This window comes from Argopecten irradians, chromosome 12 (assembly GCF_041381155.1).
Source record: "Argopecten irradians isolate NY chromosome 12, Ai_NY, whole genome shotgun sequence".
NCBI classification, from domain to species: Eukaryota; Metazoa; Mollusca; class Bivalvia; order Pectinida; family Pectinidae; genus Argopecten; species Argopecten irradians.
This window is the reverse complement of record NC_091145.1, coordinates 17,073,077-17,099,950: the sequence shown is the minus strand read 5'-3', so window position 1 is coordinate 17,099,950 and position 26,874 is coordinate 17,073,077. Positions and strand designations below refer to the sequence as shown.

The 26,874-nt window shown below is 35.8% G+C and overlaps 1 protein-coding gene across 3 annotated transcripts in view; it reads left to right on the top strand.

Moving 5' to 3' along the window:
- LOC138304642 (E3 ubiquitin-protein ligase PDZRN3-B-like) overlaps window positions 1-26,874 on the top strand; it is a 170,700-nt gene that overhangs the window by 39,210 nt on the left and 104,616 nt on the right. The window contains exon 1 of one of the 3 annotated variants that reach the window (XM_069244821.1): window positions 21,351-21,483. The exons of the other annotated variants lie outside the window; for them this stretch is intronic. Coding sequence (XP_069100922.1) covers window positions 21,472-21,483 — 12 coding nt within the window. The 5' untranslated portion in view covers window positions 21,351-21,471. Of the gene's footprint in view, window positions 1-21,350; window positions 21,484-26,874 lie in introns of those variants that run through there. 3 annotated transcript variants of the gene reach the window in all.

Here is a 26,874-nt window from a genome sequence, read left to right as displayed (position 1 = left end):
ACACATACACTACGTTGTTGTTCTGTCATACAAATATGTTTTGTGGTGAGTAACGAGGGAATCTTTACTGGCTATTGTTTTAGCTGGAGATTGTCCGAGACCAAATTCTTGGTAACTAGGAGTTGTCCGAGGTATCATATCGCCACGAGGATCAGAGAAAAGTCAGACTTCTGTGTAAAGTCAATCACTCCAACAGCGAAGATTTGAATTTAATATTCCTATGTAAACAAAACAGGAAAAGAAAGTTAAAATCTCTGTAAAGTTAGACATTTATCAATACTATTGATCTGTTCTTTGGAGAGAAAGACCCTATATAATTCAATTAAATGTTGACTAGTGCATAAAAAAGTTTTAAATCTTTTTTTAAATCATAATGTCCTTTCTTACACTGTGAACTTGTACTATTTGATTACCTGCATTAAACTCACCTGTATTACAAAATAGAAGAGTCTGAACTATACTAGAGACACACAGAGGACTACAGAACATCAAGACAGGGTCGCAGTGTTCCGAACCACAAATGACTAGGTTCAGGCAATATCGATAATTGGAAAATCTTTTTATCGGTTGATAGTTATTGAACACATTTCCTAGGAGTTAGGTACAAATACATTTCTAATTAGTCGATCGGGTGGGATATGAGTGGTGATGGAAACAGTCGGCCTTTTATCGTTGCCGTTCGGTGCTCCACACGACGTGATCACTTTGTACCCAGTGTTAGTGACAAGAAATAATTTTGTGTTAGAGACGTTTCAATGCTTTAATGCATTCAGCATTAACTGTGACTTTGAAATTTAATTTAACAATAGTATTTTGATTTAGAAGCGGATATCTCCATCCGTTTACTGTCGAAGCGTCAAGCATGCAAAGAGAAAGCCATTAAATAAAAGGAGTGGGAGGTGTCGGAAATTACATGTAGGGCTCGAACATGCGTAATGTCTCGTACCACACAAGGTGTCTTTACAAAAAATACCAACAATTTCAATCCGTCACAGCTCAACGTCAGTCAAAATGTGACAAAAAAATTGTAAATACCAAAGAATTATTCTGACTCTTTAACAAGGCATTCCTCGACTCAATGAAGGGTGTTTATGTTTATTTAACATGCTGTGGATAATTGACGGCGTAAAGTGAAAAATTTAAGTGAAAAATTTTGCTGTTGGCTTTTAATAATAAATGATCGGCTAAGTAAACTAATTGGATATTTAAATCGGGAGATAATCGCCGTCATCAAATAATAGCCATACTTATTCTGAATCTGCTGTAGAACAAATCTGAAATCAGGAAGACTATTTTTACAGAAGTAATTTGATTTTAGTTAGATTAACAGGTATAGTTTTTCATAATTCCATCAATTTTCTCCCCTGCCCTTGGCTTTCACTATCAGTTTTAATCTTGAAAAGTTTAGAATACAAAATAGGTTTTGTTTAAAGAATGCTGAGACAGAATTTTATTTTATTTTTTGTTTTTGATTCAACTGGCAGAAACTGTTATCATATTGGTAACAAATAAAAGCAATGGACTGTTAAAGAGTTTTTTGACCTATAACAGATGGCAAATGTGATTGTATGTTTTGTTGAACAGAAATCATTTGATGTGACCTCTTATAATGACGTCCGCTTTTAAAGTTAACTGGTCATAATCACTTAAAAAATTCCAATGAAATTATCCCCATTTCTGAAAGAATGTAGAGAAAAATAGGTTTGTTTCTATTGTTTGTCATCTCTTGTTTCATGTATAACAATGTTTAACAGTTGGGATTTAGAACAATGTTGTAGTTCAACAACCTCGGACTGTGGTGGTCAAGCGGTTAAGCTGTTCTGACAAAATATCACAAGCCCTCCACCTCTGGGCTAAATATGAAACCCACATAGGAAGTTGCCAGGTACTGACTGCAGGTTGATGATTTTATCCTGGTACTCTGTCTTCCTCCTTTCTCTCTTATAAACATAGCTAAATACCCTTAAGTGACCCTGACTCTTTTTAGGCAAATTATAAATCCTAGACCTGTATAAAGAAAATTTGTGTCTCATATTTTTTCATTTAAACATACAGCCAACCCAGCTTTGCAACCACCTCTGTATAAAAACCACTTGGCTAGAGGGACCATTTTATCTTTGTCCCTAATATGGTCTCTATAGACAAGTTTGACTGAGTTTTCATGTATGTTGCTATTCAGGTTGTCCATATATTTCAGCAAGATTTCATTTCTGATGATTAGTTAAGCACCAAGGTCAATAAGTGAACTACAGAAAGTCTTTCACTTGCACTGAGTGAACTCGTGGTGTACATCTAGCCAGTGTGGAGATGGATGTTGCATAAACTGACGGCAAATCAACAAAGGCCATTTTGTTTTTTAGTAAATGTGTATGCCTGAAGTTGACTTGTATTATAGCCACGCTGTTGGCTGTGTTCATTGAGTGTTGTAGAATCATTGGGTGCATTCGTAGTAATCAATTTAACCTTGATATAAATCTACTAGATTTATAGAAAACAAAAAAACGCCCTTGGATTTTAAATTGCAACTTCACATTTTTATGAAATTTAACACTCAATGAAAATATCCTTCATTCAGAGTTTAAATGTGATGACCATGCAAGGTAGAAAATGCAACTTTTGTGTTTCTGGCGATCAGAAAGGAAATGAAAGTAAAGATTTATGCAAACCAGATAATGAACAAAGTTTTTTTTATTACTGTTAGAATGACAATGATTTAAATTTATAGAGCACATAATTTGTCCTTTAAAGATGTCAGATATACATTTTCGAGTTAGGTAAGTATGAGGTTTTCAGGGAGTTATACATTAAAGCTTTTGTGATCGTTGTCCATGTCGCCATATTTTTAATACCAAAATGTCTCCATTTAAATCCTCCCTTACTATAGCTACCCTGTAACGATTGATGTGGGTTTTATTTACTGCAGATTGCGGTGCAGAGTGTCACCCTACTCACCGAGATCAAATAATCTTTAATATGTGTATGATTTATTCGTGTGTTCATTTCCTGTCTAAATAAACTCTATCATTATAGTTATAATGGAGTTTTAAGTAGTGGAAAATTTACAGCTCGGGCTCTCGTTAAGGTGAATTGAAATTTTTTTTATTGCTTTAGCATTTGTTGAAATTCACATTGACCAGGAAATGTCTTTTACAGAACTACGATGAATTGAACTTGTTGAACTTTTAAAAGTATACAAATACAGAATCTCCACTATATTATTATCCGATTACATAATATTGTCCATTGTAGAATAATAAAGCGGACCTGTAAATAATTTCTAGCTAAAATTGACTTGTTTGTTCACAAATAACTTATTACAGTGACAGAATATGCAAACATTGCTGGGAAAAGAATAGAAAGTGACTATTAATCGGATGGCCAAACCGACAAATCGGTGATATTATGAGCGTGGTATGGATTCTATGGACAGTGTCGACTGATCTATGCTACTTGACGGCCGTTAGTTTTGCTGAGGCGAGAGATAGGGGCTCCCATTCTGGTACTAATGACTTATAAATCAGCTGTCTTCATGATTTTTATGAGAGAATGGAGACAGATTTTTTTCCAGTGGACAGCCACTCTTTGGTGCAAGAGGCTTGACTCACACTACGATCTATGATAGGGCTTCGCTTCCTGGTCAAATCTGAGTAATCATCCATACACCACTGAACGCTGTAAATGTGAGTGACCCAGTCTGGTCCGAGAATCCTAATCAATATGGTCAGTCTTAGTATGGCCTGAGCAGGTCCGATACTCGCACATCCCCCACCAATAATGATCAAATTATGGTTTAATAAAAGTCCATTATTTAGTCGACTAGCCAGCTATGTTCCTAGACAAAGCAGTGTTAACTGCGACACGGGGATTTATCCAGTCATTTTGTTCCTGTGAGCTGCTGCTTAATTACGCCTTCATCCGATGAAGCTCAGCTGCTGAAGCTGCAGTTGTCTCCCTTTGTATAGGCTGCTTCACTATCTTGCATGATGAAAAGCTTTTTGATAATAGTACAGGGGATGTTAGGGAATGACATGACCTCATCTATAAAAACCTCCCAATAATCACCAACCTTTAAAACTAGGTGTTAAAGAAGTTAATACAGAAGACATGAAGTTCTAATTTATCTGAGATAAGTAAATTGTTGGTGGATTTGTAACACTTGGTCTATCAATACACAACTTTATAGTCTCTCATCAAACAGTTACTCCACAAAGTCATGGTGTTAATGAACAGAAGTGGTTGTTATTAATTAATTTGGCCTGGCCAGAGGTTTACACCGTTCTCCACTCAAAAGGCCTGATAAGACCGATGGCTGCCTATCTGTATATTAAACATAACTCCTAAAGTGTCAGCTTCGTAGATAGTGGATTAGTCAGTGTCGGGAGGAACACCAGAATTTAGCCCGCCCCTATCATTCCCCGACTTCCCCAGCGCTGACAGAAGTCTTCTCCTTCTGCAGTTGTTTATTATTTAGAGATTGGGGTTATCTCTGAACCCTTCTGGGAGTCTGCTCCTGTCTAACCTGACCAGAACCCCTAGGGATCCCTCGTCTGACCTGACCTATAGAGAAAGAGTTCCTCAGCCCTCTGGGAACCATTCCTCCTGGTCAGTGGGATTTCTATTGTCAGGTTCACACAAACTCTTGAAGATTTTCACCGGTCAAATTCATGCTTGAACTCTACATTTTGGCTGGAGTGTTTGATTTCAAGACTGGAAGTTTATTTGTAAGTTATAAAAGTGTATTGCTTAACGAGCTTACCTGTGACTTTTGGAGACAGGTGTTGTTTTTGATATGAACTATTTTATTGCAAGTGAATGAACATGTGCTGATAAACACAAGCACATGATGACTGCGATATACATGGAACCCTGGGTGACCTCGGGTCACTCTCTGGTCAGTTTTGAGAGGACACCATCTGGACGCATGACCGCTGATTATGCTTCACAGGTAAGCTAAACTCACTGTCTTAGGACAGGGACTTCTTAATTTTTTGTGTATTATGGGATGGAGAATTGGAGACAGAGAAAGGCATGTAACAGGACTGGTCAAGTTTCTCAACAAATATGTGTTGCTGTGATTTCTAAGCTACACAATAAAAAAACATTAAACATAATAGAATTATGTTTTAGAACGCAACATTTCACATTGAGTTTCTTTCTACGTTTAACTTCTGAACGATGGAAAACATCTATAGTGCAAATAGTCAATTCCAATTCATCGAGGGTGGTACTTGATAACAAAATCCAGCAAAACTTACATTCATGGAGAAAATGCTGTGCTCATTTATTGAAAAGCCAGTATATATATATTTGCCATAAATATTTTATGCACAAGAAATCGTTGCTATTTTTCAATTATAGATAATAGTAGACATCAAAGTGTTAATGAGTGAGTTATCAGTCATCAGTAATGAATAGTTTAGGCTGCTAAACAGAGCTCTCCCTGATTCCTTATCACAGAGGTTAATTAACGTACATGGTAATGTTACCCTGTTAAATACACCCTGATTTCCACGGACCAGTCTCCAACCTTTTCCCGGTTGGAGTTTCTCCGTGGTATGGATAAATTATCTGAGTTTTCCGCTGTACTATTACTTACTCTCGCTTTGATCCTGAAGCTATCTGTCAATAGATGAATTACATTTTTTCTTTCATTCATCGTTGAACAACGTTTATCAGGGTTAGACTTCCTGCCTATAGGGGTATGAAAGCATTAAAACAAAGTCAATTTATAATTATATATTAAACAGCGTTGGGAACAGTATATCATTTGAATATTGAGGTATGAAAAGTGATAAAAACTTGACCTCTATTGATGTTTTAAATGAATGTAAATATCCTGCTGATCCAATGATATGTTACAGTGGTCCCATGCCATTCAAAACAGTCATTCATAATTACAATTGAAAAAACAAAACTGGGAAAAATTGAATATGGTAGTTTAAGAAATTTATTGGGATTGAAAGTGCATTTGAGGTAGAAACAAGTAGCACAATCTGATTTTAATTTTAATTAATGTAGGGATTGGTAATGAAGTATCAAAACCAAATTCTGTTTTTAAATGACATTTCACAGCATTTGATGATTTAATTTATAAGATGGAAGCCTAACAAGTTTAATAGGTTAAAAACTTGACCTTTATTGATGTTTAGTGAAGAAAGTGTTGATCCCCCACTGGCCCACCAGCATCTATCTGTACTAACATGCTGGTGTAGGAAGGCTACAGTGCTTTATCACTAACACCAGCTGAGTCTCCTCACCGAAAGTGACCAGTCGCTCTGGGGGGTAGCTAGCCATACTGATACTGGTGCTGACCGATACCTTCCAGTGCTGGTCAGTGCTGGTCAAGTCCGATTTGTTGCTATGGAAGGCATTAAGCTTCTCTGATCTATGGTACATCTCTGAAGGTTAAGGTGAGTAATAGAAGTATCTCGGGACAGATTTCTCTGTGTAATGTCAAGAATGGTGAAAAGTATTTCTCCTATAACAGAATCTGATCCCTGTGTATAGAAAACCAGCATATAGTCCTTTATAGCTAATGATGAGATCCTCGCCAGTTGACAAACATATTTATTAGCTTTACCTTGGAATCAATCTGATTGAAATGTGATAATGGTTTGAATGAAAATCCCTTTTGCCGTCAATGACTGTGTTGGTAAACTCTTCTCTCTATTGAACCATCTCCGAAATGAATAAGCCAGAAATATTTGGTGTAAATTTGATAGCCAAGGTTCATGTATTCAAAGATTTTTAATTGAAATTGGATTACATGTAATTTAAAAGAAAAATATAATGCAATTTAAAAAAGGCAATTGGTTTTTGTATTGGTATGGAAGATTAAAGAGAGGTTCTGAGTTGATGGTACAGAGGTGAATACCTAGGTATATGAGATTAAAACAGTCATCAATATTAAACAAGGGGAGCTAACTCCGTTTATCAGTAATTTCTGGCATGGCTTTATCTTTATGACCATAGGTAGAAATAGTGGAGCTTTATATTTGTAAACAGCCTGACTTGGATCTGAGAAGCAAGGCTTTTGATGTGGCAGGTTTGATGGGTAACATCTGTAGATAGATGGCCAACAACTGTTCTATCAATGTTAAAATTATTCTTGACAATTTAAAAAAAAAATCCGTCAATAAATCCTTGTTTTTGTGGGTTTTTTGTTGTTTTGTTTTTGTTTCGTGCAAAAATTTTAAATAATTGAAATTTGTAGAGAATTTTGTTCGATTTAGCAATGTATTCTTTAATTCTAATTCTACTTTGAAGCAACCTGGACATAAAACAATATATGATAAGGGGAGATAACTCCCTGAATAGAATATGCCTGATGCGACAAAGCTATATGCACATTGGAAGTTTTATTTTCGGATTTATTTCATGTGAGACATCTAAATTGTATGCGTTGTTACATAGACTTGGATATTTGATACTGTCAGATTATTTGGTTGAGTATAATTCTTTAGATGTATAACATCTGCTTTGACTCAAAAAGTTTAGAGATTTCACACATGTTGTCTTGCTTTTTTAAAGTGGTATTTATATCTCAGAATAAGATACACAGTGTTTCAAACCATTGACTACAGTATACAAATACATCAGCATATCAAAAATAACATTGCAAGGCTAATTTCAAATTTCTTTTGAGTTTTGTGTTTTGAATGTGTGTATAATAAGGTTTCTCTCACTTATGCCAGACTAAGTTCAAACTCCTTTGAGTTTGAGGTCTGAATTAATGTACTATTTGTTTCTAACGTATAAATATTTGATAAAATTGAAGAAAAACAAAAGATTTATAGGTATCTATATGGATTGATTGATGCTGTGAGTTGTAAGAGTTCATGTGATCTGGGTTTGAAATTTGATTGTGGAAGTTGTACATCAACCGGTGGAGAGAGATTAATTGTGAGAGAATTACATAAACCTGTACTTTGTATTCACGTCATTGATTTTCTTGTTGGCATTGAAGAAAGCTTGCAAGCTATAAAAATCGGCAGTCGTCCCCATCACCAGCCGACTGGTGCTGGGATCGTTCCGAGATGAGTTACATCTTCAGACCATTAAAACAATAAAACCCAACTCCAATGTCATCAACAATACGTTACACTTGTACAAATTATTTCATTGATAGTCTAGAAGTGGAGATTTTATGAATCAGTTGGAAACTAAAACACGCTTTATCAGGAAATACTCTGTGAATTTGGAACAGTTTTCTCATCTCAGATAACTCTAAAGTACATAAACCTAGCCACAGAACGGACATGAAACTGAGTAAAGAAGAACTAAAGTTCGTTACAGGTGTTAATTTAGACAAAATTTCCAGGTAAAGTGTTCGGGTAATAGTTGATGGTTTCTGCATTAGAATTGTACTTTCTTGCTTTAGTGGTACTTTCATTGATTTGCAATTGTTCTTAAAGTGAATGAGTCTGTCATAAACAGTTGTAGATTGAGGAAATCCTCCATTTCTTTATTTGTAATTGTTTCGAGAGATAGTTTTTGAGGAGAGAATTGGCTACAAGAGTGCTATCTGACCTGAAAAATCCCATCAAATGTCATTCTTCCATGTAAACCCTTCTATTGGACAGATAATTGTCCCCAGCCCCTGAGCGATAGAGATAGAAAACTTTCTTGACCCCATGGACTTGATAAATGCCAGTGTCCACCCTAAATTTTCTTTTCCTAAATTGGACAGAGAAATGACTGCTTCAACCTTTGGAATACCTGTCCCCACCCATGGGAGAGATGATTCCTGTGTCACACCCTTGGGAGAGATGATTCCTGTGTCACACCCTTGGGAGAAATGATTCCTGTGTGACACCCTGGGGAGAGATGATTCCTGTGTATACCCGACCCACTCTCTGCTCAGTTGATGCTTTGTCCCTATATATCTGATCCCCTGTGCTGTTTTGCCATCCTGCAGTGTTGTCTATCTCAGGTTATCCATCACACCAACTGTTCAGTAATTGTCTACATATTTGATGATCATTCTTCCAACCACAGGAAATAAACTTCACAGTAAAATACTGACTGCCTCATCAATTTACAATGTGATGATTTAGCTGGGTTCCTTATACAATGTAATACTAATACAGATGTATCCAGTATTCACAGTGTAAATGAATCTTTTATGCAATAGATTTTGATTAGAGAAGTTTGGGGTATAGTTATCGACTGTTTTATGTGTTAGAGAGGTTTCGAATAAAACTTCTCCACTTATGTCAGCTTTAAATCTTTTTCCTTTTTTTCTCATTGAACTAATCCAACAGTCCCAGAGAATGGGAGAATCTGGCATTTTAGAAATTGTATTGTGACTACATTGACATGTAAACAACCTTGATGTGGTCATAAGTCTTGTAAGAAAATAACATTTGAGTTGCCTATAGATTTTCGATTCTCAATCTTGGGTTTTTCAGTGAAGTGTATCCATTAATTCTGTTCATTTTGCGGAATATAAGGAGTCCAATTAGGCAGGAAAATAAGGTGTTAAGTCCATTTCCACTGTTCTGATACCATAGCTGGTCCCTTACCGCCTGACAACTGATGCAGGGGTCATAGGAATTGTGAAACAGAGGTCGTAGAATTACTGTCATTACATGAGGAAAATTGCGCGAGTAAATGTCGGTATGCCTCTCTCCCTACCCCAATTATTGCATCTTCGGTTTGGAGGCTGAGACGTGGATTTTTTCCTGATTTACTAGGGCCTGCTCCACAAGTGAGCTAAATTAGTGGTAATTGTATTGCTCCATTCTGAGGATATTGGCAAACAAAAGTTGAATTTTTCTGTAATTTGATGCTGCTTTTCGTAGAATAATGACTAAGCATGTCTTAATTATATTTTGTTCTTCTTGCAATGCTTCATCTTCTCAGATATTGGCTAAAGGAAGACTCACCACATGCTCTTATACATATTCACATTCCAAACGTCTTTGGCTTATGTTTGATAAGAAAGTGTATTTCTTTATCGACAAAATAGTGACTTTTGAATTTTTTTATTTGATTTGTGTAAATATCGGTAAATGTACATTGGTCTTACCATGATGTTTTATCGAAACTTGATTACCTGTCTATCAGTCGCCTGAGATTCCCACTAGATGTCACTAGCAGTGATGGCAATCTTGTCAGCGGAGCTGATAAATAGGTAGAGAAGTCGATGCTTCAGGACTGTATCTTGTCATTGATAAGGTCCAATAGCATGCGAACATGCAATACTTGGTGGCGTTATAAGGTAGAGAATGAATCACAGGCTCTCCCATCTCATTGATCCAACAATCGCCATGGTTACCCGCATACCTGTACAGGTGTTCTTCTGTAGTCATGTTTCATTTCTATAGATATGAGATATGTTTTTAATTAGTGCTTCCAGATAAGGACGAGATATGAGCTGAAGTTCGTGGATTTCTGTCGTGGTTTTATGAATTTGTTGTGGCAGAAAACATGGCTCCATAGCGATCACTAATCACCATAACTATATGTTTTTTTCGCGATTTTATAACATGAAAATCCAGTGGCAGGAGTCAGTTAAAAGTCAAAGACAGTTTCTGTGAATCTAAATGTCATTTTGCAAAATCTGTCCTTTAGATCATATATACTGTATGCATTGAAATTGCATTTTCAGATTATTGTCATTTATTTGTGAGCGAAAAACTGCTTATACATGTAAGTATCCGTATTCTTTGAAAATTACAATGTTCTGTTAGAAGAAACCTACATCTATCGTCAAGGAAAAAAATGCGACAGTTGACCATTAATAAATATCACATTTATCTCTTAATTGTAAACAAAAATCTTGTAATTTCAGAGCATCCTGCCCTCCATTTAAAAGCTTTCCTCATTTAACTCATTGACGCCAAAACATTCCTAATGAACTCTTTTAGTCTTTAGATTAGAAGAGATCAGACGTGTCTTTAAGAGCTAATGAGTTAACAACTTTTCGTCCTTAAAGGAAGCAATACTGAGCCTGCTTAGAATCTTTAAATCAGTGAGTTGGTACAAGTTCTGGATAGTGCCTACTCTGACTTGTCCGAAACCTAGTCTGGACATCAGTGAAGAGTTCATGAGGTCAGAATCTGTCTGACCACTCCTTTTTGATACTCTGGCCAAGTTTAGCCCCAAAGTCAAGAGAGGTAATCAGCAGAGTTGTGTGCTCACGGATGGGAATACTGACACTAGGTTTCAGTTGATGTTCGAATGCTGACAACGTCAAGTGGGCTATAGTCGATGTTCCGAATGCTGACACCATCAAGTGGGATCTAGTTGATGTTCCTGTAATCAATCAGCCAGTTTGGGGCAAGAAATCTCCAAACCGGATTGTTAATCTCAAATATTCTAAAAACTTGCCTCACAAATCAATTGATTCAATGGAACATTTGGTTAGAATAATTACTAAATGTGTCCATGTTTACATCTCCGTGATTGTTCCGCTCCTAGTCCGGACACAGGAAATATTAACTGCATATGAATCTTGAAGAAAAATCTGCAAAATTGAAGGATGCATTTGAACACTTGGGGTCAAATTTATCATAGTGATATTTGTATCCAATGGTTGCCCTAGCAATACATCGCCATGGCGACAAACATTGTTGTGCAATACTAATAACTAAGGGTTTTTCACTCCATCATGTCTTACAAGTAATGCAACAAGTGGTTGTTTATTGGTTAAAATAGCAGTATTTTGCAAGATTTTTTGTTTTGCGGTGTCATTGAAGAAGTAGTGGGCAGGGGGAAGATTAAAAAATGGTGTCAAATTTGATAAATTGATTTTTAATTTTTTTTGTAATTCTTTTGAAAAATCAAATATAATGACAGTTGCCAGGTTGAAGATTATTTGAGTATTGACAGGGATGATAAGAAAATTCCATGTCTGGGCTACCAAGGGCATTAATCATGACTTACTATCGGCCATCCATCTTTTAATTACCAGTGAATCAGAAATAGATCTGTATCTCCCTCATTTCTTACTGCCAATTAAATCGGGGAGAAATATTTTTCATTTTGATAGGGTGTGCAAATGTGACTGGATGTTTATGGTTAATACATCTATCACTTGTGTACAGATGTTGGGGGATGGGGTTTTAATGAGGGGTTATAGGGCCAACATACACCGGTTAGTCTGACACGGTTTGTGGGGCCAAATCTGGTGTGAAAACCTCAGGCATAAACATTGACCTTAGAGTCGGAACACACTTCTTCAACATTAACACCTTTCACTGTGATGAATTGATACCAAAGATGGATTCTCTACACTAATGGTTTTCAATTGATAAATAGCCTCTTTAGAAAACTACTTCAGTTTTCACTAGAAAAATACAGCCACAGGGTTCTTTCTGTTGTGAACCAAAAGACAAAAACATATCCCTATCCATTAAAATCCAGACATTTTTAAGAGATTTTTTGCTTTATAACTGTCTCAGAGATGTTTAACAATCGTTTTTAAGGTTTAGCTTCAGGATTTCAGAAAAAGGAAGAAAAACAAATGTAGTAATTCATTTTCGTAATTATCTTTTTCTAATATAGCATCTGTTCTTGTGTAATGAATATTTTTTTTTAAGATTGATATTCACACAAATTTTGTACATGATAGAGCGGAATATCTGGCTGCGAGCCAGAACTCTCACATGCGAGATGTATTGTCAGATGTATTGTCACAGTAAGGTCAAACTCGATTGACAGAGTGCCGTTTTTTTCTCCAGATTTTGGCTCCGTCCAGACGCTTTCTATTTCTTTATAAAAATATTGCATTAAAATTGGTATTTTTTTTGCATTTATCTTTTCAAAATTTTTGAAGATCATTCATGATGATAAATAGGAGAATTACATGGAGAATATGGCGGTCTTATATGGATATGCTATGATTTGTTATAAACGCATCCATTTTGTACGAATCTTTGGAAGCAGAAAAGCAATAAGTTCTTACATAAGACAAATGATGTTGTACTTTGCTGTAACACACACGGATGTATTACATATAAAATAAATGTAAGGTTGCTCTTTTATCTCCATACTTCATGCCAATTGGGTGTTTTTTTATTTGCCCACGGTCGCCATTTGTCTCTGCAGACCAGACTCTTGCTACAGTCACAATCCCTGTATTGATTCCATACAAAATACATATAACTAAACAATCTTGACGGTCCCTGATTTTGGATAACACGTGTCCCAGAGCGACGCATGCTGGTCTTTATTCCGACCCCATACGAGTCCTCAGAGACTCGTTGTGTTACGAGGGAATCAGTGCTACAGGTTTGCCCCTTGTTATTTCCCCGTTTACGCTAATGGTATTGGTAACCACAAGGTTTAAACGCGGAGGTCTGCGCGAGGATATTGATGTCATCACCAATATATCGTCATAATCTCAAAAGCAACAACTCAACAAAATGAAATTTCCTTCCGCTTTAATGCAATGGAGGGCTGTGTGTGTATAGAAATGTTGACTTTATCAGCGGTTATTTCATAACCTCTGAAGAATGTTCTACTTGGTTTTGTATGATGGCACAGGAGATTATGCGTTTTCTGTCGGTAACCACGGTAAACTCGGACCGTGCCGATGCAGGGTAATCATGAGAGTCATTGTAGTTGATATCTACTTGTATTTGTAACGACAGTTATTGAATATTGATAATACAATGAAGCTGTACCATATGAAAAAACACATATCTACAGTGAGCGAAATCTGATCGGAGGGCCATTAGGAATGAGTCTGTCGGTGTATTTATCAGCCGTTTATGTTTATGCATTTGACGTGAATCTTGTGTCATATGAACAATATGATTACCAGAGTTTTATTTTCCGACCAATGATACTCATACTAGTGGTCATGGGGGTCACCAACTAGTCATAAAAGATATAGTTTTCTATTCGTATGATATTGACAACTATTTTTTATACGTTCTAAATTGATATGGTGCTGCTGTTCCATACAGAATTCATTTTTATACAAATTATTCTCCATAGAATATCTCATTTGACCTTGATAATTTTGAACTTCAGAAGGAGCTGGTGGCCGAGTGGTTAAGGTGTCAGATATTCTTGATGTTTTCTTGTGATATTTGATGTCACAATGAAAAACAAAAAGAAACAACATTACAATGCTAGAGTGATCATTTCCATGCACATTAACTACTTCACCCCTGAAGACACAATTGGACTCTTCTAATATCAAGACATGGGACAAACCATTATACAATTTCAGGTGTGAATGGGTTTAAAGTAATGTACTGCTGTAATGGCTGCATAACACAAAACTGGCCTTGGTCATGTTATGGACTGGTATTTGTGTGACATATAAAACCAGAGTAAAGTACTTCATAATTGCTACAGATCATCTTCTTAACAACAGGTGTCATTAGCTATCATATAGAATTGACCATTATGTAATCAATGTCCCCAAATAAGTAATCCGCTCCTAGTCCTTTTAAATCAAAGTTACTAAAGACTGTGTTACCATGTAAACAAGTATTAGGAGGTTGTGACCTTTGATTAAGTTGACCCTGGCACCATAACCCCTCACTTGGGGTCACCATAACAATTCTTGTATTGAAGTTTAGGATAAAGACACAAAGTTCAGTAAATAAATTGGTTGAGAAGGAAATGCAGGTGATGTATGATGTTGATTGATCTTTTCATCTCACCATCCATTATCTCCTTGATGTAGTTATTGATGCATTCATTGGGGTATGAACCTGTTTACAATATTTTGTCTTTGCCAGATTTGGTCAGTTTACATATGAAGACCCATGAAAGCATCAAAGTGTCTTCTGTGTGTCTGAGCTATATCAGGTTTCTGTCTGTTGACAGAGTCTCCTTAACACTGTATGTGCTTCCCAGAGCTTCCAAACACAAAATCTGTGTATATTCAACAAAAAAAAAATCCCAAGGCATAAGTTAATTTGTTGGTGACCACAACATTTAGGCCATTAAAGGGTCAATTAAGTGGTCAAACAATGATTTACTGTGGTCAGTTGCTGGACCACACACACCACAAGACCCTGTGGTCAGTTAGGGGCTGAACAGTCCCACTATCACCAGGCTAATGTATGGTCAACCTTTAATGGGCTGTCCTCTAAGAGAAGAATTAGCTATTGTCCAAAACAGGGTTGCTTTTACTTGTAGCCATTGTCTGGATGGGGTTAGAGATTTACCTTGGATCATAATGGCTGTTTTATAGATCTATATTGGCTTTTGTCGGATTAAGGGGATAAGGTTCGAAGTATGGGTTAAATAAAACAAACCTTAAAGCAGCACTTAACTTGAAAAAAAGAAAACAAATTTATGACCTTAATGTTCTAGAATCAATTTTAAAGTGTTCTATTAGGCGAAAGAAATATTGTTAATTTGAAAAAAAGTAGATTTATGAGGTAGATTTGAGTTTCTGTTACTGGTATTCCCAATAGTTTGGGCGATATTGCAAATCTATGAGATCTTCCATGGTGGTCTCAAAGGTGGTAAAAGTTTTAATCTATTGAGAACATAATTAGCATTATTCTGAAGAAGGGCTAAATGTAAATTGTATGGGTTAGATCAAACAGTTTAGGGTCAAATGATACATAATTTACATAATAAAGGGACAATTGGAGTCCTAAATAGATTGAAAAAGATGAAAAAGTGAAAAAATACTTATTTTTCAAATCCTTTCGCACTAGTTTTTTATCTTGGGTAATATGGTCGGATGTAATATCAGAGTAGGATATATTCTCCTTTTTCTTTTCTTCTGTTAAACTTTTAGTAAGTTTCATATAGTTTGAGTGTATGGATCAACAAAACTAAGTTAAACCTCCCTTTTTTCATCCAATTCTGTTTACATAGTAAGACAAAATGTTTTTTTCACAGGTAGGCTTACAAAGGTAGACCTACACAGGTATAAACGTGTCATTTGCTTCCTCTTGGTAGTACAGGGTAGGTGCAGCCATTCTACTTCAACAATAGCACTAGATGACAATGCTCCCACGTAGACTCTCGTGCACAATGGCTATCCAGCTGTGCAGACACTTCAGAGCGAATCCCTGCCGAGGTAAACAGCGCCAAATCGGTGATATACTACACACAAACTCTATTTACACTGTAAAAGAGATGAAGGGATGAAATTAGCCTTCTATTGGTGTTTAATATAGAACATTTGCCAGATTTTCATTAAGGTGTTATTTGAACCATTCATAAAACATCTTGAAATTCCAAACTTTGTTACAGTACAATGTAGGTTAAATAGGTTGCCCCAAAACCTTGTTGAATTCACTATTCATCTGTAGAAATGTGTGTGTGCTGCATTAGAGTCTTGAACTGCAAAATCTAATTTAAGTGTTCGGGTGAAAAAGGCGCCAGGGCTACCTTACAGTATAGTCGTACGGTAGTCACGAGAATCTTCACATCAATGTTTGACATCATCATCGTCGACTGTCACAGATATAAGCTTTTAATGATAGTCTAGTATTGTTTAATGTAATGCATTACAACTCACGTAATGTGGCTCGGGTGGGAAAGTTGGACACCTATATTCCCAACCTACTTTCCATTCGTCATCGGTAGAAATTACTCACCTATTACGAGCTGACTACTCTAGCTTCCCTATCTATTGTTACGATTGATATCCGCTCATAGATTTTCCCACCATACAAACTGCACTTTTACTATACACATTCAAATTTCGACTCATCTTGTCAAAGTTAACTGCAAAAAACTGATCAGCAATGCAGTTGAATTATGGGCAATTTTCAGTTGCTGATTTTATCATGTCTAAGTAATTGTAAATAGCTATTAGTATCTTTACTCGAGTATAAAATAGTTCTCATGCAAAATCTCTGCTCTAATTGATGTAAAATGATTTAAATATGTTTTACATGATGCGTATTGAGATGACATTGCAGCTAGTCATATTGTAGATAAATGTTCTATAGAATTTAATAGTTTTGTAGTAAAATATCAGATACAGATTGTAGGGATTTACTTACAAAACTTAAATTTATAACCATAAGACCCCAATATTTCGTTATTGAATTTGTTAACTAAATTATCTCCCCTTAGTTTAAATCTTACATTGGGTTCTCCCTTATCTCCAGCTGAGATATCTTAGCAGAATTCCAACACATCATCCCCAAGTTTGATACTTTGTATTGAATTTTAAAATCAGTTGGATCATCTCCCCCTAGTTTAAAATAAAGGAAAATTAAGTTCAATTCAATTACTATTTGTAATAGTCTAGACACCGAAGGCAGCTCTATTTCAACATATGCAATAGCGATATTAGTCAGTGTTTTAAGAGAATCTTGGAAAAGTATATTACAACACGTACAATATCTATAACACTCGATTTATTACAAAAAAAAAAGAGAAAAAAAAAAACTTGTGTGGAAAATATTAATAGTTGTATTTTAGGAATTTGATTGTCACTTCTATTTAGTCTTCGTCTGTTGCGTCATGGTAACGATTATGTCACCACGGTAATAGATGGGCTGGTCTGTCGACCAGGAATAGAAACGTTTTACGGTTTCCTTCATTAGGCACCCATATAAGACAGGATGTCTTTGCTGCGACATCCGCTTCCTTTGTGGTTTGGACATACATAAATTCTGAGTCTGAAATATCTCCCACCCTACCTAGCTTGCACAACAGCCATAAACTATAACCACTTTAGCCTACCTTTCCAGCAATTAGAATCTTCCACAAGTTCTGCATTTGAAAAAAAGAATCAATTTTTCTGTGTATTTCCTGTTGGAAGAATTTGACTTCCTGTCCAGCCACCCCAACCTGTACCAGCTCATCAATAGAAACAGATTATCTAGAGATTAACAGTAGTTTATTCTGTCCAATTATCTATTATAAATGTTCAATAAATCTCTAAACATATACAGAAGATCGATTATTGTAAGTGGAGTTTTGCAGCATCGCTGGCCGTTGGTTTTTCTCTTGAATAATTGGTATTGAAGAAGTTGTCCCTATCAACGACCCATTCGTCGCGTGCACATTGTATAATTGTAGATAAGAGGTATGCAGCCTTAATGGCCGACCTTATCAACAGATCTCAGTCATATACATGCTTTTCTATTATTATTTATGACAAAGCAACACTTTAAATTTGTTAAGATTCTGTTGAAAACGGTGAACTTGTGTACTTGTTCGATACTGACGCAGAGTTACATGTAATCATCTGAACTAGAGTTAGTGTGCATAATTCATGGGTAAATGGATGTTGGCAGGTGAACACTCTCGGCACAATCAACACTTATCAGTACTCTATCTTAATATTGTCAACATCTGTCATAACACAACGCTTTCTCCATCTTTTAAATAGATGCTTGAAATCTCTTCATCTTTTTCGTAGGAAAAAGAAATATGAAAAAAGAAACCAGAAAAAAAGAATGCTGCATACATAATTGCCAAAACCTTTTAAAAATGAAACAAAAGTATTTTGTTTGTTGCCTAATGCTTTGTGTATGTGAATTATCTTTGTATCAGATTTTCCAGTACTGTCCCGAAATGGTAAAATCTAGATACCTTACTATACTAGCCTCATGTTGGGTGAGGTAGGGGTAGGGGGGAGGTGAGGGGATGGAGAGATGATGCTGAAAGTGTGTGTGCCCTTAAAAGTCCGTTTACATTGATAATGTTTTTGTAGCTGACAGATTTTTTTTTGGAACTAAATAGAAAGTCATTTGTTGAGGTAATGTTGAATTATACCATACTTCTGTTATATTAACACTACCTGCATCCTCATGTTTATTGCGTGTGAAACATTTTCATGCTTGAGTATTTCGCACCGCACGGTTTCCTACAAACCGTCTGGACCTTTTGTAATCCTTCATCTCACCCTTGTATAATTACTGATCGCCAATATAATGAAAATTGATCTGTTTTCACCCGAGGGATGTGTATTGGATATTTTTTCGCCGTTGATCAAACACATACATGAAAGCGAGGGTTTACACAGAGACGACTGACCAGATCTGAACATGCGTTATTAAGATAGAAATATACTGGTACAATCCATCATAAGCCATCGTGTAACTGTAACAAAATCATTTCTCTGTGAATCGACCATTGTGCTGGTTTTGGTCTGCTGATGAGTTTCTATCATGGCTTCCATCTTCAGATATTGTGTATATATAGATGTTATCCTACATTGAAGGATGTGTAGGTTTCTAGGAACTGTGGAAGTCCCGAGCTCTGAGAGGGTTATCAATTGGACACTATTGTACCCTCCATTGTTGGTACAGTGGCTGAATGTCTTTGCTTTGTTTGTTTTGATCCAATCCAGGCGCCTATCCATCATGGTCCTGCAGAATAAAAATTAGGGCTTCGACTGACTCGTGTAAATATGGTTTCGGGATTAGAAAAGGAAACTTAGCATTTGAATTGTTACTATGAGATATCATATTCCTCATCCATTCTACTTTCGCTTTCTCTACCTTTGTCCATTGTACATAAATTCCTTCTATTAATATTTTGTATTCATTTTACATGCTCCTTCAAGTTCCTATGTTTGGATCTATTGTAAAGATAGTTACACTTTCCTATGATATCTTTGCTCCTTAAGCATGGAAAAAGAAAATAAGTATTTTGTTTGGAAAAATTGCATCTATCTTGTTTAATAGCATTTGAATACCCATCAGAACAAGCTGAAACAAATTGTGATGAAGCAATAACGGAGCAAATAAAATCATGATAATAATGCTAAATCATTGACCTTAATATGTTTCTGGTGACAAATGGCCTCAGATTATTTATTGTTTTTTTTTTTTTATCAAAGTCAGATCAACATTAAACTTACATTAGGATAATGTTTTAAAACACTTAAACTTTGATTTGTTCATCGACCTTGTCGGGACCTCAGCTAAGGGCGATCGAGTCCTGTGGGGGAGCATTCAAGGTCATTTTTTCTGAATTTTAGGTATCAAAGCTCAAAATAATTTTTATCTGAAGTTTATTTATAGAAATTAATGGATGAATGGTCTTGAAAAAAAACCATTGACATAAATCATGTGTGTTCAAAATATGACATTAAAACTTTAAGCCACCAGGTAGAGTTCACAGGTGAGACTGTAAATTTCGATGAATTAAAAGCTTTGAAAATTAAACATAGAATTGGTAATAGCGATTTTTTTTTAAAAACAAGGTGTCATAATGATGTTTTAAAAATTCATTAAAAAATATTACATAGAAAAAGTGTCATAGTGATGATTTAGATGTTTATTTTTGTCTTTACCTGTAGACTATGAAATGAGTAATTTGTTTGAAAACTAATGCTGCGTCATTACGATGAGTTGTTACCTGTTTCGACCAATCAGTACCTTTGTTGTCCTAAGACATAAATAATAGTCGTACATTAGTCACTGAGGCTATGGTATAAATACCGCTCGCTAATTGATGTTAACAGAAATTGGTACCGAGCTATTGATCGAGTCTCGACTCTTAGCTCTGTTAACATATTTGAACTTAACATTAAGTGACAATGTTAAATGGTATAATGCCATTTGTGTACATTATTGTTCTTTGGACATCGGACACTGATACTCCGGGTCAGACACTCGTGACTGGACCTGCTTAATTACAACTATACATAACCGTTATGAACTTGATACAATGTCCAGAATGACAGTCTGACCTTCTGTTTGTCGACGTCTGGCCTATACTTAATGGAAAAACGATTATTAAACAGAACAAGTTGCCGATGATGTTTCGGTTTGTGTGTATTGTTGGGATTTAATCGTCCATCATTTCCTGGGTCACCATTACAACTGTCAAATAGATTCTCAATATTTGCTCGACGGAGAACGTCCTTTCCGTAGATATATTGACTCTACCAATATCATTCCTCCCTCAAACAATCACACCTTAATGATGCCTTTCATTTTCTTTGATTCCAATTTCAAATTATTCACCTGTAGGGCTAGCCAATGTGTTCTGCCAGAGGCGAGCCTCAGCGAGGCTGTCACGGTTGAACGCCTGTTGATAACGGAGGATTGACTGTACTACACACATGGCTCACACATAACTAAGTATTGATTGTATTTGGATGAATTCTAGATGAATGATTGATATCATTTAATGAGAAAAAGAGAAACAAAATCACAGTACTCTCACTCTTATTTATTTACCTTGTTTCAACAACACGACCTGCTGAATGCCGATCGTGTAAGGTCGTTTCTGCGGTGATCTTGTGGTGCTCCGATTTATAGTTATACAGTGAGCATTAAAAAATCTATGTAGCAAACTTTGATTGGTTAGCAGGGACAGAGAAATCCTTACAAGTGATATTAAATTGAATAATATATTCCGTTGTATGTCGCATGTGGATGTTTGTTGTGGCGTGGGTCAGTCGTGTGTACAGTTTCTTCGCCAGTGTCTCTGACAGTCGTAATAAGTAACAGTGGTGGTCGTGTGGGCTGGTCTATCCGTGTGACAGGAACTAACACATGTCATTGGTCAGCTTGATGGAGTGTGCAGCATGCATGCAGCGTGATTAGATTTCTGGAGTTTGACCATTAGATGGCCTATAAGGTAAGTCACTTAAACAGTAATTAGGTATTTAAACCTGTTATAAAGCAACTTATTAAACATTTTAGTATATAACATGCCAGTAAATTGCTGCTGATGATTTTTGTTTCAAATTTGATTTTCATTTTCATTCATGATTTTTATTTTATTTTAAAATACTTACATTCAAATTAAAGGGTCTTAAAAAAATTTAGGGGTGTAAAATCTTTTGATACTCTCTATCTGTAACCTTTTGAAATGGAAACACCATTTAATTCTTAGAAAAATAATGACATTTGTGTTGCGTGATGTTATTTCTCTCTGGTAAATACATTAGAGCATGTCCCTTGAAAAGGTGAACCTATCATGCTCTTCTGCGATCCGGAGTAATAACGTGACGGAGCTCATACTGTTATATCCTACCAGCCTTAAGGAGATATCCGGACCCGGACCACATATTGAATATGTCTCCTCAGGATAGATGGACCTCATCCTCTATTTGAAATGGAGATTCTCCGTTCTGTTGTGTAATCTATCGGAGACACGGCGGAGAATATGTTCCTCGTTGTATCGTAGATGTTTTCTGTGCGTGGAACTGGATTACCGCCTGATACTTCTGATATAGCAGGATCTTTCGGAAAGTAATTGGAAAAAGTAATGGAAAGGAGATATAGTGATGTACATTATATTTGGTGTCATGACAACACTAACCGTTGTCCTCCTCCATTTTGTGTTTTATGACATCATATCCTGTCCTTAAGGGAGCTTATTGCCGCTAAAATTCACTATAAAATTAGACAGCAGCATCTTACGTTGTTGTTGATGTAAAAAAAATACACCAACCGATGACTTCCATACCAAGTTCCATTAACGAAGAAGGCCGCAATACATATAACTGTCAAGCCTGGATTAACCATGACATTCAAACATACACATGACTCAGATTTTTCAGTAGGGTTTCGCATCAGTAAGACTTGTTTGCTTGAACTTGTATTTGTAAGGTTTGATGCTGGTTAAATTTTAAGGTTACATTGTCTATTTCAATATCGCAAGAAGCAAATAAAATCATCTTTGGAAATAGACAGTAAATTCAAACATTTTGCCACCTAGTAATTAACTTCACAATGACTCAGTCAGCTTCGTTCGTGTGCTAGTTGTTTCATTGTAATCATTATAAGGATTGATTCTGTATTTTTTCAGAAGAATATTGCTGTGAGGTAAGTCATCAAAGAAACTACGTCTGAAAGGTTTCAAAGAATACATCGAGGCATAACGTCGGTGAATTCATCTGTCTCCATCTAATTGACTGTGCTTGAGAATTCTGATTACAGGATAATTATTTTGTTGACATTTAAAACAATTAAAGTTATACGAAAAGTCTTTGTTTGACTGCTTGTGTAATTATCAGAAAATTACACCGGTCACATCCCTTAGAGCTACCACTGCAGTTTATATACATTGAAGTTTTGTAAATGACATTTCAGTTATTTGAGTAAAAACCAATGAAATAACAATAGAGATATTACCCGTGGCTATCGGAGCAAATAATTCTATTATAAAAGTTTGAGCAGGTGATGGCTGAGATTTTAGTTATGCTAAGCAAATTTGATCTACTATGGAAGAAAAGGAAGATAATTTGGTAAAATATAGGATAATGGAAAATTAAGCAAGTTTTGAATATAAAGTTTTTAAAGAAAGGTCACTAGAAAACTAAAGAATATCATAAACTAATTATAGTGATCATCAGAGAAATTAAGGTTGTATCAAAACTCAAGGTCATCATAGAAATTAAGGTCACATCAGAACTTAAGGTCATCAGAGAGTTCAATGTCACATAAGGTCATCCAAGGTCACATAAAGTTACCAGAGAATTCAAGGTCAAATATGGTCATCAGAGAATTCAAGTTCACATGAGGTTATCGGAAAATTCAATGTCACATAAGGTTAACAGAGAATTCAAGGTCACATCAGAACCCAGGTCAAGTTAGGACCTACGTTAACATGTACTTACCGTTGAAATAAAAGGTCATAGTTTAGTGTTTAACTCTGTAATTGCTTGTTCTAGCTATGACCAAAATGGAGGTACCAAATTTGTGTCATTAGTGTCTGTTGAGATCAGGAAAATGCTATACAGAGTTTACATGAATAACTGCAACAGTTTCAGATCAAGGTCATTTTTTATCTTGGTCAAGGTCATAGAAAAACTTTGTGCTATGAGCGGGCTGGAGTTTCATCATTATAGACATTGTAATATGATATAATTATACACAAGGTTCAGCTTGTCAAGTCAGCACATCAGATTGTCAATTTCCCTAGAAACTACAGATCACCTTTCACACTGACATATATAGCTGAATATTTGGACAGTTACATTGAGGAATATACATTTCAGAAAATGAAATTTTAAAGACCACACACATTTCTAATAAATGAGAACAAGGATAGAACAGTACACCCGACATTCTTTCTGTTGGTTATTTTTCGTCTTTTTTATTTTCTACTATTTTAATTATCGCATAATTCTAGAGAAATAAATTGTTCCTGTCAAATAAAAGCCAAATTGATGTTTTGAGGAAAAAATTGTTTAAAACCCTGAATTTTATCTAATTAGCCGTTGTCCACAGAAGAATTGTGTACTCTTGTGTTTTAGATCGACCACATAAGGTATTAATAGGGAAGGGGTGGGGGGGTTGGGGGGTTTGGAAAGCAACAGATCGGCTTTAGATGGTCGGAATGTTCTGTCCATGTTAATGTGGTGTGGTTTATGAACACACAGGTTTGTCACTTAAGCTGAGGTTTGGTATCAATATCTATTAAATCGTGGACTGTAATGAGAAAGACCGATGTGTACAGGAGGCCCGTTAATAAAGATTGATCTCCGCGAGGAATCAGAGACTACAACTCTCAGGGCTTCTGTAATAGATCAGACCAGATGCAAACGCTTGCACAACCCTGATTGAGACGTAATCAGAACTCGACTTTAAACTTTCATAAAAAGACATTCCAAATGATCATCTATTAGGATGGATGCTCTTACTGGCAGATCCAGGGTTGTTTCTATTTGGTATAAGCTGTACTGTAGAATATGAGACACAGTGGTAAATTTTAATTCATATTGGGATCAGGGATATACACTATATGTGTTTGTGTTGTTTAAGGTGAAATGGAGAGATGAAGGTCAAATAAGAAAAAGCATTGTCATCATGTTGTTGATTTTTAATGCTTTCAAAAAATACTTGTTAAAGCAAAGTGTACTTTGCCAAGAATTGTTCAAGCAAAATGTAAACAATCATTTATTCTGTTATTGTAAACAAAAGCTTATAATTATTAAATTTCCTTTAGAGTTAACTGTTGTGACTTTACAGAATAAGTAAGATTATATTTCTTGGTGCAGTTAGGTATTGCCCTAGAACTAGTGTTGTTTCCTTTGGCTTTTGATGTTTGTTCAAAGCCTTGGAACCAGTAAACAAATTCCTCCTGCTTTTCTAAAATGAAACATGTTTTACATGTATGTGTTTTCAATATTTTAAGAGTTTTGATTAATCTTCATTTTACAATTGACAATATTTAATTCAATAGGAATATTAGTATCTATCATGATTCATACGAGTCTTAAGAAATGAAAAAAATAAAATGTAAAATTTGTCAATGAGCAGTTCAGATGTGGATGTTTTTGGTGATTAATGATGTATTCTTGGGCATTGGTAACAGTATATTTGACTGAGATAAGGTCCCATTGTCCTGCACAGACCATCGTCTTGTTAAGCGCCCAGGGAATGCCAGATCTCGCTCTCTCTCACTTAGCCTTGGTTCTATCTCTTTTGAGGTTAGAATTCCTGAATGAGGATGATTTAATACACCTGCTTTTACCTGCTCCAATGTCAACCTTGACACAGACAACACGCCATTGTTCCTATTTGCTTGAATTTCCATTCAATATTTCATAGGTGTTCACTTCAACCTGTAAATCAAGTAAAATATGGGTGTTTATTTACTGCAAAGTAACGATTCTTTGATAACATACCGCAAAAGGAAAAGAATGGGCAAATTTTATTGTAAAATTAGTTTTCAAACCTCTGCTTCAATGAATTCATGCAATCATGATGATTGGTACAGTTATATATCAAAGTTATATGTAGAAAATGCATTATGTGCAGTTATATGTTTAAATGCAAAATGGTTGGCTTAAAAATAGCTAAAATATAGCTATACTCCTTAAATTTGAACATCTACTGTATACAGAACTGAAGGATTGACATGGTTACTGAGAGAAATTTCTATTCATCCATTCTAGTATTTCAGATGTAGTACGATGGCATAGGTTTGTGTGATGCTGTTTACGGTGATATGAATGACACTTGTTGCCAGTGATCAGTGATAATCATATCCCTTTAGGGTATTACACATCCGATTCTGTTACATCATCCTTTTACCGTCTGTTACATCCTTTTACCGCTGCTCAGCCTCGGAAATCTACTTCAACCATGATCCCACCGACCACAAGGGTAATCTTATATTTAACCAAGGCATAGCTATACAGATTTTTTTGACCAAAGTTGTGTAACACAATATAGAATTTATCAACTTTCTGGGATATGATGAATTCCCTGCGGAACAGTCATTTGCAAAAAGGGATACAGCTTGTTTTTGATGGAGAAAATGTGGAAGTTTTAGATCAAAGAATCCAATCAGTTAAATCGGTGGTTATGACTCACATATCAACAAGCTTTTATTGATCGTTGTAATAATATTGTCTAGTTTTCGCCCAAGTCCTAGTCATTTAGCTGTTGTCTATATCAAGGTTTGAAATGTCACTTGATTACAGCGTTTTGATCGCCATTCTTCTATCCCAATGATGACACGGCGCTCGTAAAATGGAAGACACTAGTTTAGTGCTTCAATACATGTCGGAGCTTGATTCTTATCAACATTTACAGATCAAAAGCCTTGCCCCTTTGTCATTACTCGTTTAAAGTGCCGTTCATGCTTGTTTCGGGATTGTGGAAACATATTTCAATTTGCACTTTCAACCTGTTTCTGGTATAATTATCAGGACCACATCTTGGAGAATGTTCAAAGAGTCGCTGAAACCACAATGTGGTCTGGTTCTAAAACAATCACTCAACGCCATTGTAATTATTGGGAGATTTTAAACCGTGTTTGATCTTTCAGGAAATGCTTATGAAAAAAAATATGATAGAAATATAGCCTTTTTAGCACTGGTTTTGTGCCCCTCTTGTTGTTGTCAAGGTGTAACCATAGAAACTGGATATCTATCAAATCTTCATCTCTTAGATGTTTGTTTTAAGTTTGTATGATATGTCAACTATAGGAACTAGATTGAGAGGAAGTTCTGAAAGCAAAATTTCTTATTTATCACATGTGAATATTATTGTGGCGCCACATGTTGCATTT